The 13264-nt window shown below is 38.2% G+C and overlaps 1 protein-coding gene across 4 annotated transcripts in view; it reads left to right on the plus strand.

The window, feature by feature from the left end:
- LOC102938329 (WD repeat containing planar cell polarity effector) overlaps positions 1-13264 on the plus strand; it is a 255151-nt gene that overhangs the window by 90251 nt on the left and 151636 nt on the right. For all 4 annotated transcript variants that reach the window (XM_007062889.4, XM_043543984.1, XM_043543985.1 and 1 more), the window contains exons 3-6: positions 366-410; positions 1470-1520; positions 5137-5207; positions 5464-5523. In XM_007062889.4, coding sequence (XP_007062951.3) covers positions 366-410; positions 1470-1520; positions 5137-5207; positions 5464-5523 — 227 coding nt within the window. The remainder of the gene's footprint in view (positions 1-365; positions 411-1469; positions 1521-5136; positions 5208-5463; positions 5524-13264) is intronic.

A 13264-nucleotide genomic window follows, 5' to 3' on the forward strand; every position in this document is an offset into this window, starting at 1 on the left:
GCCAAAGAAATGCCTTCAACCTTCTTCCCCAGTTGAGGAATTTCCCCCAAAATCTCTCCCGAGGCCAGGATGAGAGAGTCAGTCTTGGGCCAATTTATAGTAACATACTATCTATTTAAAGTCTAATGTCTTAGAGTACCACATAGCTAGAAATGGGAACTTTTTACCATGGGAAGGGGTGCTTCCCAAAGTGCACAAGTATTTACAAAAAAAACATTAAAATAGTTGCAATTTACAGGCCAGTAGTGGTAACATTGCCAGTCACCAGGAGGCATTTTTTAAAAAGTGATTCAATTTCATTTTTTGTGCTACATTTTTTCAAGTGACACACAATCATGATTTAATATTTCTACTTGATTATGTAGATGAAGACATTGGGATCCATCAATACTATGACAAGAAAGAACCAGGTACAGTATTAATTGTATTTGACTATAAAAAAAAAAAACTGTTTAAAACTTTGAAATGTTTGGTCTGCTTTGGGAACAAGTTGTTTGGCTAATGGTAAACTGAGCAATGAATTTCTTCTTAATATGCAAGAGACTTTTTGTATTTCTCTAGAATAAGGAAACAATCACAGAGACTCTGTCTCGGGTAATCTGAATCTATTTTTAAACTGTTTATTCCAATAGACAGAAACTATAGATAATAATTAAATGAATCATAAAAATAATTAAATGAACTTTCAATAGATATGACTGAATGCCTCTTATATTTGGACAGTGATAAATTAAACATCAATCAGGCCTCAGTGTGTCTATATTTTCTACATAACAATCTTGTATGTGCCATAAAGAAAAATTAATAAAACTATTTAACAATATAATTTTAATGTAATGTAGTATCATTTCAGATATGACCAATTTGATATTGAGCATTCCAGTAACTTTTTATTTTTTGGAATCCCAGTAGAGGGCATCGTAAACGCAGAGGAATGCACTAGTGTTAGCCTCCTGGATCTTTACCTGATATCTGAAATAGGCATTTCAGAGTGAATGATCAATTTTCTTTATCTGATTAATCCTGTTAATCCTAGAAGTTTCATGATGGCCCAAAAGGTCTTTTCAGCTACAGTTACTTCCTGTTTCAGGCCAGGTTAAAGTGGAGGCTTGTGTGGGCACCATCCCATGTACTTAGCTTGGTGGTTAATATGCTGTCTCCATGGTTCTGATGACAGACTGACTCAGCTTCTCTCCTGGATTCAGTTGCAGCTCGCTTCACTATCTGATGAGATTGGAGGCTCAGTAATATTGGCCCACCTGTTGGGCTGCATAAGCCTTTCTTTCACTGAGAATTTAAGATATCTGACTGTGAGGTGAAAAAATCAGGGCTGTCTTAATTTTGTATAAATTTCTGTGTTTTATTAAAATGTCCGAATCTTCCCTTTAATGTATTAATATTTGCTGACAGCACATGTGAGGGTTAACATTCATCTTTTCATTCTCCCCCCCACCCCCTGTCTTTTTTAGTATCACAAATGAACCATGGTTACTTAGAAGAGAAACAACAGCTTGTGGAATGTAAGGGCATTTTCTAGGTTACTTGTTTGTATAAGATTGTATTATTTTTTTTAATTGCTGTTGCTCCAGGCAAAACGCTAAAATAATCTCTTTTCTTCAAACTCAACTTTCTGCACAGACCATATAGTAGAAGACTGAATATCATAGAACTAAAGAGCACAAAATAATTCACAAGATGTAACTAAACCTTTCTTATGTAATTGCAATGTAACTTTTCTATATAATTGAGTATGGTAGTCACAATTGCTTCTCATTTCTCTTGCTAAGTAAAAACAGAAATAAACATAATCCAGGACTCTCCTTATGAAGTGTAGTCTGCAGATTATCAATACATATCTTAAATAAATGAAAGAATTTAAATATTCATTGGTACAAAACTAAAATTCTTCCAATAGGAGTAAAAGAAACATGGTGCAAATAATCAGCTGTATTCCTAATTTGTTTGGTGGGGTTATTTTTGGATTCACATTGGATTATATGTTCCTACTCGCTGGTTAAAAGAAGTTTTAATGATATTATCACAGTACTATCACAGTGCTGCTAGAGGTTTATCATTTGAATAATAAAGCCTTCCCTCCACCACAAGTTTTATAACTACTGGATAGTTAGTCCTTCTCATACCACATTTTAATGTTCAATCTGTATTGCATTACAGCCATGAAAAATCCAATAGATTTTTATGGGATTTTGCAAAATAAAATGTATACTGTAAGAGTTCCCTTAACACTGTATCTGATCCTTAATGAATTAGTCTTAAGACCAAAATCTGCCTTCAAATAGATATGCAAAATTCTCATTAATTTAAGTGGGATTGGTGTGTGGTGTGTGTGTGTTTGGTGGCAGAATTTGGCCCATGAGGACAAATCCCCCTGGGACCCAGTCCCCAGTATGCTTGGAGGGCCCTTTGTCCAGGAGAACTAGTGAAGTTCTGCTATAAAGCGGGGCAGAATTTAAGGAACCATGTAGAGGATTTACATCCTTTGTATGCTGTGGAGTATTGTTCTGCCTGGGTTCCCTATATGATGGGTCAGTATGTTGTGGGCAGAGCAGAGCCAGTAGATATGGACTACACAGCTGCACCAACCCGCTCCTCTCGTATATGTGACATGCAATGGGAGCATAAGCTCCTGTTGCCGTGTTGCTTTAGTTACTCCCATGAATTGGCTCCACTACTGCTGTTATACCAATAAAATAAAAACCAGCAGGATCTTATTAAAGGGAAAAAGGCAAAATACCACATTTATTGTGAATACAGAAAGAATCATAGTAAGCAGTTAGTTATAGCTATAACATTCCATTCAATCTCATATTTATTCACACATTCATTCATACACACACACACACACACACACACACACACACACACACACACACACACACACACACACACACACACACACACACACGTTCTGCAAGGTTGTTATCATAGTTACCAGCCTTAGAGTTGCTCATGCCAAGCCACTGGCCAGATGCTCATCTGATGCTCCTGGAAGTTGGTTTGCAGAATCAGACCCCAAAGTTCTCACTTTCTAGAGTCCATTTTTATAGGAATTTCTTCCTATGCCAGTCTATGGGAATTGCTTCATCATGCTGTTGCTGAATCAGTCAGCAGATGGCACATTCCTGACGGCTCCGTGCTGCTAGATGTTATCTTGTTCTTTGGTTCTCCCATTCTTGAGGCTGTTGGGTGGATTCCAGTCTGCCCTCCGGGGGTCCTCTGGTTATTTCCACTTGACGCCTTCTTCAGCCGATGGACACTGGATTCTTAGGCTGGCACTTCCCTGATCATTCAGTTATTATCCACACCAAGCATCCATCCACATACATCCTCTATCTCTATTTTAATCACAATTGTTAATACAACAAAAGGGCGGGGAGTCTCTGGGTGCTGTTTCTGTTGTTACAGAGTATTGCTTTGAGTCTCTCTCTGTGTGAATTGCTTTGAGAACAGACTCTGTCTTAGAATGTACTAACACAATTAACAGCTTGTAAGTTTCACACATAGAGGGAGAGAAACAGTACCAAAAACCAAGAGACCTCCTAATTAGTAATATCCTGGAATTTAAACTATGGGGAATCAAACTCATTTGTGATTTTAATACAGAACTTCTTTAATATGATCCAACACTGCTCTGTGGCATGATGGGAAGATTCCTCCCCTATCAGGCCTCATTGGGCTGTGCACTGACAAGTCCAAATACCAGAACTCTGTGCTGAGATCAGGGCTGCCCCAAAGCACAGAATTTCACATGACGCTTTATGGGCCATATTTTTGACAAGGCTGCACTGGCTAATATTGTACTCAAATGGTGATTTGGACATATACATTGGTATTTGTTTGAGCAATTTCCCATTTTGTATATGTAGATAAGAGTTCTTAATTTATACAGAGGCTTATTGAAAATGTGATCTTACATGCCTAATTAGAATTATCACAACAGTTCCATTGGCACTGGCTTGGTCCAATTCAAGGGAAGCTGTATGTTCATGTGCTTTTTTGTTTTGAATGATATACGTAGTGCAAGACTGAAGGACTTTAAAATATTTCTGTTATAAACTGGTTTTGTGGGGAGGTTTAAACTTGACTGTTAATTCATTTGGCATGAGAGTTGACATACAAACTCTGACAGCTCAGAGCTCGAAACTTTTCACCAAATCTCCTTTAAATAGTTTAGACCGATAAATAAAGAGAGAGAGAAAGAGAGAGGGTTTTCCAGTTTCACGTGCTTTTTTGTTATGTACTCTTGGGGGAAAAAAATGCTCACTTTTTAAACAATGACATTTAGTAAGTTATTAGAACCTGATCTTTCAGCTATGACACAGCTATTGCCATTAACTCCAAAGGGAACTTTGCCTTCCTAAATACTGCAGGGTCAATATCTTAGGCCAAATGTTTCAGAATTGTTTGCTGAAAGTTAGGCATCTAAATAAAGTTAGTAAGATTGTTGGAAAATTGTAAGTATCCATGATTCCCATTTTAAGTGAGCTAAGCAGTCATATGCCCTGATCCTGAACTTCCTGTCTAACCTCCCCGCGATCTTTTTTTTGTTAGCTTGCCATGGCAGACACTTAGAACCAAATTTTCAATAATAAATGCCTAATGGCTCAGATACTAATAGTAGTGCAGGGCACAATTACCAGTTGACATCCAGGCATGCATATTTTATGGGCACAAGTTAGTGCTTGCTTTTGGAATTTATGCCCTTAATGTTAATTCAACATAATAATATCTAAGATGAGTCAGGAGGGAGTTGATAACTTGCATCTCTGTGAGCTAGAAACACTGTGCTTGAGAGACTTTCCCATGGCAAATGCTTAGCAGTTGGGGAGGATATTCTGCCCTGAGAGCTTTATCCATGATTCCCATGGTGAAATCATGGTAGGTAAGGATATTTCATGTTAACCGTTCCTATGACAGAGCCTTTCAAAAGGATATCATTTGACAATAGAAACCATACCCACTTCTCCCCAGTTATAGGCAAGTTTCTGTATAACGTTCTGTTTAAGATCATTCCTATAAATCTTATTATTTTGTTTCCCCACACCAAAAGAAAGAAAAACCCAACTTAAAACATAGTTTTTGACTGTTTATGTATATATTTTTTTTATTTGCCAGCTCGAGATTGTCCTTGGATACTTAAAAACAAACGCCCAGAAAAACTGCGTGATGCTCTCAAGGAGCTGGAGGTACCTTTCAGAAACTTTCAAGTATGGCAACAAATAATCCGGTTTTCAAACCTCTTTCAACAGCTTTAATTTTCATAAAGGATCAGCCTTCCTGGTGATGATAAATGTGCTTTTGTCCATTGGGCTGGTCCAAAACAGTTGCATCTTTGTTTGTGTGGCATGCTGATCTCTCATGCTTGAAAATCAGAAGCACCTTAACCACTAGTGACAATGTGTACAGCCAACTCCACTCTTTCTGTTTTCTGTTGTTCTTCAGGAGCTGATGCAAAACAGTCAGTGTGTGCTGAGCAAATGGAAGAATAAATATGTCTGTCAGGTAAAATGTTTTGACATGCTCTTGAAATGTTCAGTCAGTGGAGCTGAACGACTGTTCAGTGATTGATGCTGAAAAGTTATCATGTTAACTGATATAGAAACTCACTGGTGTTTTAGTGTGGGGGCATTTCATTATTTAGACTTTGTTTAGAAGCAGAAACAGACAGGATAAAATCAAACTCTATGGTCATTTTACAACAAGAATTACACAGTAAGGGCTCGATCTTTTGAGGTACTGAGTGCCTGCAGCTTCCACAAAAGTAATTGGATTTGAAGGCACTAAACGCTTGGGGGTGCTGGAATAATTTTTATAGTGGGGGTGCTGAGGATAGAATCCATGTATTTGGTGGTTTGTTATTACTACTTCAAGCCAGGGGGTGCGGTAGCACCCCTAGTTCCAGCACCACTGTAAACACCATACAGGATCAGACCCACACAGTCAAAAGAGCCATTAAAATGTATCAACAGGCCTGGGAAATATTTTTATATTATATATTTTATGTAGCAAATATTTGCACATATGTATCAAAGCATTTACTTTTAACTTGGATACCATGGTCATGGGGGTTGTGCAAGAACCTAGATAAACAGATCACACGTCAAGTCCCAGACATAGGGCCCTGGGGCAAGCTATGCACGTGTATCTGTCCTTGATATGTACATAAATATCCATATACTGTAAAAAAGAAACATCTGTTCACATCTTCATTAGCACAGGGCAGCAGGGTAAGTGGGAACAGTGTGGCATATTGGAATGTTTGATCCAGCTTCCTAATCAACAGCTTGCTCTGAAGATGTTGATTAGTATTTTATCACTTTAAATGTTTCTGCATACCCCTATATCTTCGATGTTTGTGAGAAAGGTGCATCATGTTTAAAACTGCTTCAGCACTGAAGTTGAAATTTTTAAAAATCTTACTAATGTAGTTCTAAAAAAATTAATTTTGTACTTTGATTGTGCAAAATGTTTTAATGTTTTTCAATGTAACTTAAATTTAAATAGTTCCAAATTTGTATGGTCCTGTTTGTTAAATATATTTAAAGTATCCACATTCCATGTATGTTAAAGAAATTTCCAGAATTGTTTTTAACAAGAACAATTTGTCAGTGAACGCTAATCTTCTAAAGCTAATTTTAAGTATTAACTGTTCCGTTAATCAAGGCCCCAGATTTTGGGGGGTGGGGGGAAAGAGAAGGATTGTGTGAATCAGAGAAACTGAGTCGTGATCAGCTTTAAGTGTCACTACACAAAAAAATGGTTGTTCATCTTTTTTGTTACCCCTTTGCTATGTATCCTCACTTGCCTCTTTCTACCCAGTCTCCCCATATCTTGTTCCTTCCTGTTACATCCCCATCTCTCTAAACTTTCACTCCCTACTAGAATGGAACACTTGTCCTCTGAACAGCCTGCCTTCTCTTGCAGCCTGTGCTTTAAGGACTGGCTTCTTAAATTTTGGAGCCTCTTGCCAGGGGACGTCTTCCATCCGGAATGATGTCACTCCTCCCTTAAAACACAACATCCTAGATTTGCCAACTATCATATGTAAAACTCATTTCTCCAACTTAGGTTTCTCCGAGGAAATTCTTCACATGCATGCATGTATGTGTGCACACAAAACATACATATATAAAAAAGAAACAATATATACTTATCAAGTTATTTCTTATACAAGGTAGGGGGAAATTGAGAAAAAGAGAGAGAGATTGCTATTTCTACTTTTAAATATGTGCTCTGACACTACATCAGTGGGGTCATATAAGGAGGTGGATAGATATCTGGCCTATTCCTGTAAGTTTTCTTGAGATATTTTGCTTGAAAATTAGCCAGAGGTGAAAACAAAGGTATTAATAATAGTTACTTCTCTATCTTAATCAATTTTCTTTTGCTTTCTCCAGTTCTTACCCTGTTTTGCGTTTGAGATTATCGAAGCTCAACACCGTTTTATACAATAAGCAACTGGAATTGAACTTTCTCATAGTGATTTAGAAAATCCAGAGCATATTCAGTCAAAAAATGTGTGTTGTCCTGCTTTCCATCATCCTCATAATAAACTGTAGTTCTTCAACAAATGAAAATAAAACCAAAGAAAATGAATAATTTGAGAGAGTTCTTCTCAAGTAGGACAATTTGCAAAATGCCTACTTATCAATTCTTTTTTATGTCATACAGTATCTGCACTGTATTGCTACTTATCTTCCTCATAGCATCTTGTGAAAATGACTAGATCCCTCCCTTCATTAATTGCCCAGTAGAAGATGTGCAAAGCATTGTGGTCTGTGACAGTAAAATACCATATTTTTGAACCAACGAATTTTAAAAAATTAACAAAAATACTTCATGTTCTTCTATTTGGTGGGAAGGAGTAAAGTCTAAAAATATTTGAACCAATAATTTGCTAATGTTTTTGGAAACATCACTTCGCAAAGTGGAAAAGAAGGTTAAAGGTTTATTTATAAACTTCAGGTGGGTGTATAATTAACTGTTTCACTTAAATGGTCTGAATTATGTCATGTCACTGTTCAATTTATATACTACTCTGGGTAAAATAAACTTTGCCTACAGTAGAGAAGAATATGTTTTACGTTAACTTGCCATTATTGAGGTAAGCAATAAGCAAACAAACATGGCGGATAGTGAAAAGTAAATTACCCCACCACTTAGTCATCAGATGTTAATAACTGTAATTGATTACTTATCTGGGCTTGGTTTGAATGGGTGACTGGGAGTTCAAAGATTTGCTATCCTAGTGCCAGTCTCCTCAACCTTCTAGCCCTTTTATCATAAACTACTGACAAATGTCATCAATAAAAATATAATAACTTAAAATATTACAAAAAATCAGTAGCCATACTTTTTTTCTAAATTTTCCATTGAGTGTGAATCCTTCATATTTCAGACTGAGCCATAATGAGGCTACACTTTTCCTTGTAATGACAATCTGCCACCGTCACAGCCTCTCTCTGTGGCCTTTGCGCCTTTGGGCTGGAAAACACCGTCAGGCAGGACAAGTTTAATAGAACAATCACATGAAGGACTGATGTGTATCAGATTTTGTGAGAAGTAGGCATAGGCCTACTGTCCATAGACTGTTGTGCCTACTAGTATGTGAAAAGCTGTAGTACTTCAGTTTGCTGCCTCCCCAGAGCCTCCAGGTAACCCAGGGAGCAATAAATTGGGGGCCAGATATTTTCAGACAAATGCACACATACAGCTCCTAAAATTAAACGTGCAGTCATGTTAATTGTGTGTGCAAATGACAGACTGCATACACAGTACTGCAGTTACATGCGGAGAGTAATTATGCATGCAAGTCATTTGCATGCACACTCTTCTGAAAATCTGACTTCAAGACTCTAAATTGAATCCAGCTCCTTTGCATGCCATTACCTAGAACTACCACTAAACCATAATGTTGCCCCAGTTCTATATATTTTTTTAAGTTTAATTTTGTGTCTGAAGTCTTCTCTCATTACTTTTTCGTATATGACAAACATCAAGGGCACCAGAATCTTTGTAGAAGTGGGGAGAGCCACTGGCACCAGAACTGGGGGCGACCAGGGAGCTGTGTTCCCCCCCACACACTTTTTAACATGGGCGTTGGGGACGGGGGCTGTATTACCCCTCAAACTGCAAGCCGTGGGCAGGCGCAAAGCAGCACTGGCAGGTGCTACGCTTTGCAGCAGGGGAGCTGATCACCATGATCAGCTCCCCCTCCACAAAGTGCAGCCCCTGCTGGCGCTGCTCTGTGCCTGCCCGAAGCATGCAGTTGGGCAGGGGAGGGGGGGAACGCCACTCCCTGCCCCCCAAATTACACCCTTGTTAAAAAGTGGGGGGGAATGGCCCCTGGGAGCCTCTCCCCCCACCCCTCCCCTGGTTCCAGTGCCGTTGACAAACATGGCACTAGAAGTTTTATATTTGCATGCTTTTCATTGCCAAAAAAATCTGTTGACTGTGTTGTTTATTCTTGGAACCCTGTATATACACTTGAATATTTTTATATCATATAGAAACAGAAAATGTGCTAGTTCATGCAAACATACCTAGACTGTATTGTGATTTTTTTTAAAGGATTGTAGTATTCCATTTAAGAGAGCTTAGTAGAGCCCTAAAGGACTGAGCTCTATTCTTTAGCTCTGTACCTACTTGTTCCAAAAGCATGCCATGTTAGTACTGTAGCTCTAAACCCAAAGTTTGATGACCTATGATGAGCTGCTGAAATAATCCTGTAATCTTCTGTTAGTTGTTGTCAAAAGAAGAAAATAAATAGACCATAAAAGATGCTTTGACAGAAAAGAAAGGCAAGAGATCTTTCCAATAAAATGTCACTGTATTATTTATAAATAAATTGTTCCTTCTTTCCTGTTCTGGTCAGAAATAACAATTCCATGTAGTCAATTAATTTCACTAATATTTTAATTAGAGTTTGCTATGAAGAAACTGCAACTACGTTTCACCCATGGTATCATTCTTTAGCACTCTGGAATGCTTCAAAGTCTTTTGCTACAAAAATGTGAATTCAGTACTGTGAAATGAGACCATGTTTTCAGTTTTGGTGTACAGTGTATATTTGCAAAACTAATGAGAGCTAGCTGAATAATCTAGTTCCTAACTTCTTGATTTTTACATGCACATTTCAGTGTAGGATTAACACATGCCAGTATTTACGTATTTCATTGTATGAATGCAAGATAGCAGAAGTGAATATTGGCAGCTAATAATAAGAATTTTGCATTTGTATTTAATTACTTTTATTTTATTTTATTTAAGTTGCATTTTGCATCTGTATATAAATACTTTTTCTGTTACGGTAATTTGCACATTTAGAGCTTAATTGTGAGCTGAGATACACAGCAATATGTGCTGACATGGCTTGTGCAATTAGCTGCTGTGCATGTGCACGCAAGTAAGCTGATTTAGCAAGATATATGGTGACACATGCCAGGGTATCTGATGTCAGAATAAGACACTATGTGAATAAAACATATGAGAAGTTAGTACTTATTGCCAGCTAGTAATAAGAACACTGTCCAGCATATTAAATTATTTGCTTTTAATCATAGCAGTTAGGTCATAACATGTTGGTAGAGATCCAGGGCTAAAATCACAAATGCATTGATTGTTGTGAAATATTAACATGTAACAACAGTAAACTCAGCTGTTCTGAGGAAAGTGACAGAATAATTACAATGGGGTGGGGGGAAAGGCAGCCTGCAACGAAGAGGTGGGTGAAAACACTGTGATCCTGCTTGAACAAGAATTGCTTTGCAGTTCCATGCCCCTCTTTGCATATTCCCTGGCCTTGGTAGAACTTTGTGATTTGACTTCAGTGGAACTTAAGCACGTACAGTACTTAAGTGCCTTGCTGAATAAAGAGGCATTTAAATACATGCTTAAAGTTAAACATGAGCTTAAGTACTTTGTTGCATTGGGGCCTAAATTCCCCTTGTGCGGGCTGTGTTCTGCCAACATTCATCTGTGCATTGCAGAGGGGCATTTTGGCAAGTATTAACGAGTGTGTTAAGGATGATATGGGTCCTCCCTCCAAAAAAACTTCAAACTCTACCTGTCTGCAGCACAGGGATAGCCCCTAGTGACATACTCAGGGTACAATCCAGTGAGTATCTGTGTCACCTGTTCCCTCTAACCTGGGATGCCCTTTACACTGCTTTACTGTTGTTGCCTCCACTCCTGGACTGCTCACAAACAGCTTCCGGCATGCAAGTCACTCTCAGCTATGTTTGTGTGTACTTGCAGCCTGCCAGTCACGCTCAGGCTTTTACCAGCCTGAATTATACTGCAAGGTGACCCCAGCACACTCCCAGTCCCAGACTTTTCCCCAGAAATGTACCTGTTGTACTGCCAGCTCTCATCTGGACAATACAAGCTCATAGAAAGTCCTTCATTTTATTAAGAGAAATGATATGCACAAATCTTGTTGCCCCAGATAGAGTCTCCCAAACACTTCAGTTCAAACACTCTGATTTAGATAAAACAATAAAACAAGTGTATTAACTGTAAAGAGAGAGCTTTTAAGTGAACACAAGTAATGAGGCATAAAAGTCAGAAATGGTTACAAGAAAAAGAAAGATACAATGCAACTAATGCCTAACTTAACAAACTATGTTAAATTCAAAGCAAAGTTTTTCTCACCACATGTTCTTAAGAGTCTTACTGACTGAACTTTTTAGGCCAGGATTCCTGTAATGACTGCTTCCTTAGTTTAATATTAGTTCTATTTGATAGCATGTTTGAGTGAGTGAGCTTTAATTCAATTAGTAACAATGGACAGCTCCCTTCAACAGAAATTTTTGGTGTTGGATCACCATATGTGTGTGTTCAAACCAAGTTTACACCCTTCCCCATTAGATCTATGTTTGTTCCCATTCACCTCTCCATTTGAGTTTGACTATGTAAGTGTACATACATTGCACTTAAATCTTACCACAATGGCACAATAATCTTAAACATCTGAAGTCCAGTTTTAGAGCAATATATACATTTTCTATGTTTCAGGTTAATTTTGAAGAAAATATCAATTGCTCTGTGTTATTTAAACTCCAGCTTGTGCTTCATGGCAAACTTTTTTAACAAATTCTTTTTGGAAGCAAATGGTTATAGATCTATTCCGTATTTCTACTTTGATCTTTATGTAATGTTGTTTTTTCTTAAAAGTTCATTTTCACCTGCTACTTTTCCTCTAACTAAAGTCATAGAGCTCTTTTGCGATATCACATTTAGTTATTGTGGAAATTTTGTCACAGTATTAAGGTTAAGATGTCACAGTGTAGTTACGGCTTTATATGAGGCATAAGAAGCAGGAGCAGATGAGATCTTGCATCTAAATGTTCCCTTTTTATTCTTGTCTTTGTGCCCTGTTCCATGCTCTCACCTATACTTGAAACAGTCCTTCTCTTCAAACGCCACCAGTCACCTTTTCTTTCTTCAGATTCATTCTAAAATTAAAATTACTTACCCTACAAAGCCTTTGAATCATGACCTGCCAAAACATGGGTGCAAAGGTGGGAGGCATGGGGGAGTGTTGTTTTTTTTAATGAAAAACATAGCAATATCTATCTATACATAAGTAACGCTAGTGGAAGAATGAAGGAGCTTCTGAGTGATTCTGTGGCTGCAGCAGGGGTTGGGGCAAGAAGCAGGCAGCCAGGAAGCTCCTCTGTGATTTCCTGAAGCTCTCCTGGCAGAAGGAGTTGCCTAGTGGCATCCTGCATCTACTTTGTATCAGGAGGTGCAAAAGATTCATGCTCTCCCTGAAGAAACATTACTCTTGAAGGTCTGTTGTTAAACGTAACGAGGGATTCAGACTTAGCTACGGGGCTTGGAGGAAAGCAGGAGAGGGAAATGGAAGACACATTGTGGAGATGTACTTTTGAGGGGAGGGCCAGGAAGGTTTTGGCACTGTGCCTTTAAAAGCACATAGACTTCCAAATCAGTGTGTGATCATGATGACATCCAGTATCTGAATTGCACAGCAATGGATGTATCTAATGTACATTGGTGCCTCTTAATAGCAGGCTGATGGCCATATTAGAAATGTCTAGATCAGTGCTTTTCAACCTGTGGTCTGTGGATCCCTGGGGGTCTGCAGACTATGTCTAAGGGGTCTGTGAAAGGTTGTTGTTACCATAGCGCAATGGTTTTCAGCAAGTCCACAAATGAAAAAAGTTTGAAAACCACTGGTCTAGATACATAAGTATATAAGATGGACAATTTAGATGCAACA

The sequence above is a fragment of the Chelonia mydas genome, chromosome 3 (assembly GCF_015237465.2).
Source record: "Chelonia mydas isolate rCheMyd1 chromosome 3, rCheMyd1.pri.v2, whole genome shotgun sequence".
Taxonomy (NCBI): domain Eukaryota; kingdom Metazoa; phylum Chordata; order Testudines; family Cheloniidae; genus Chelonia; species Chelonia mydas.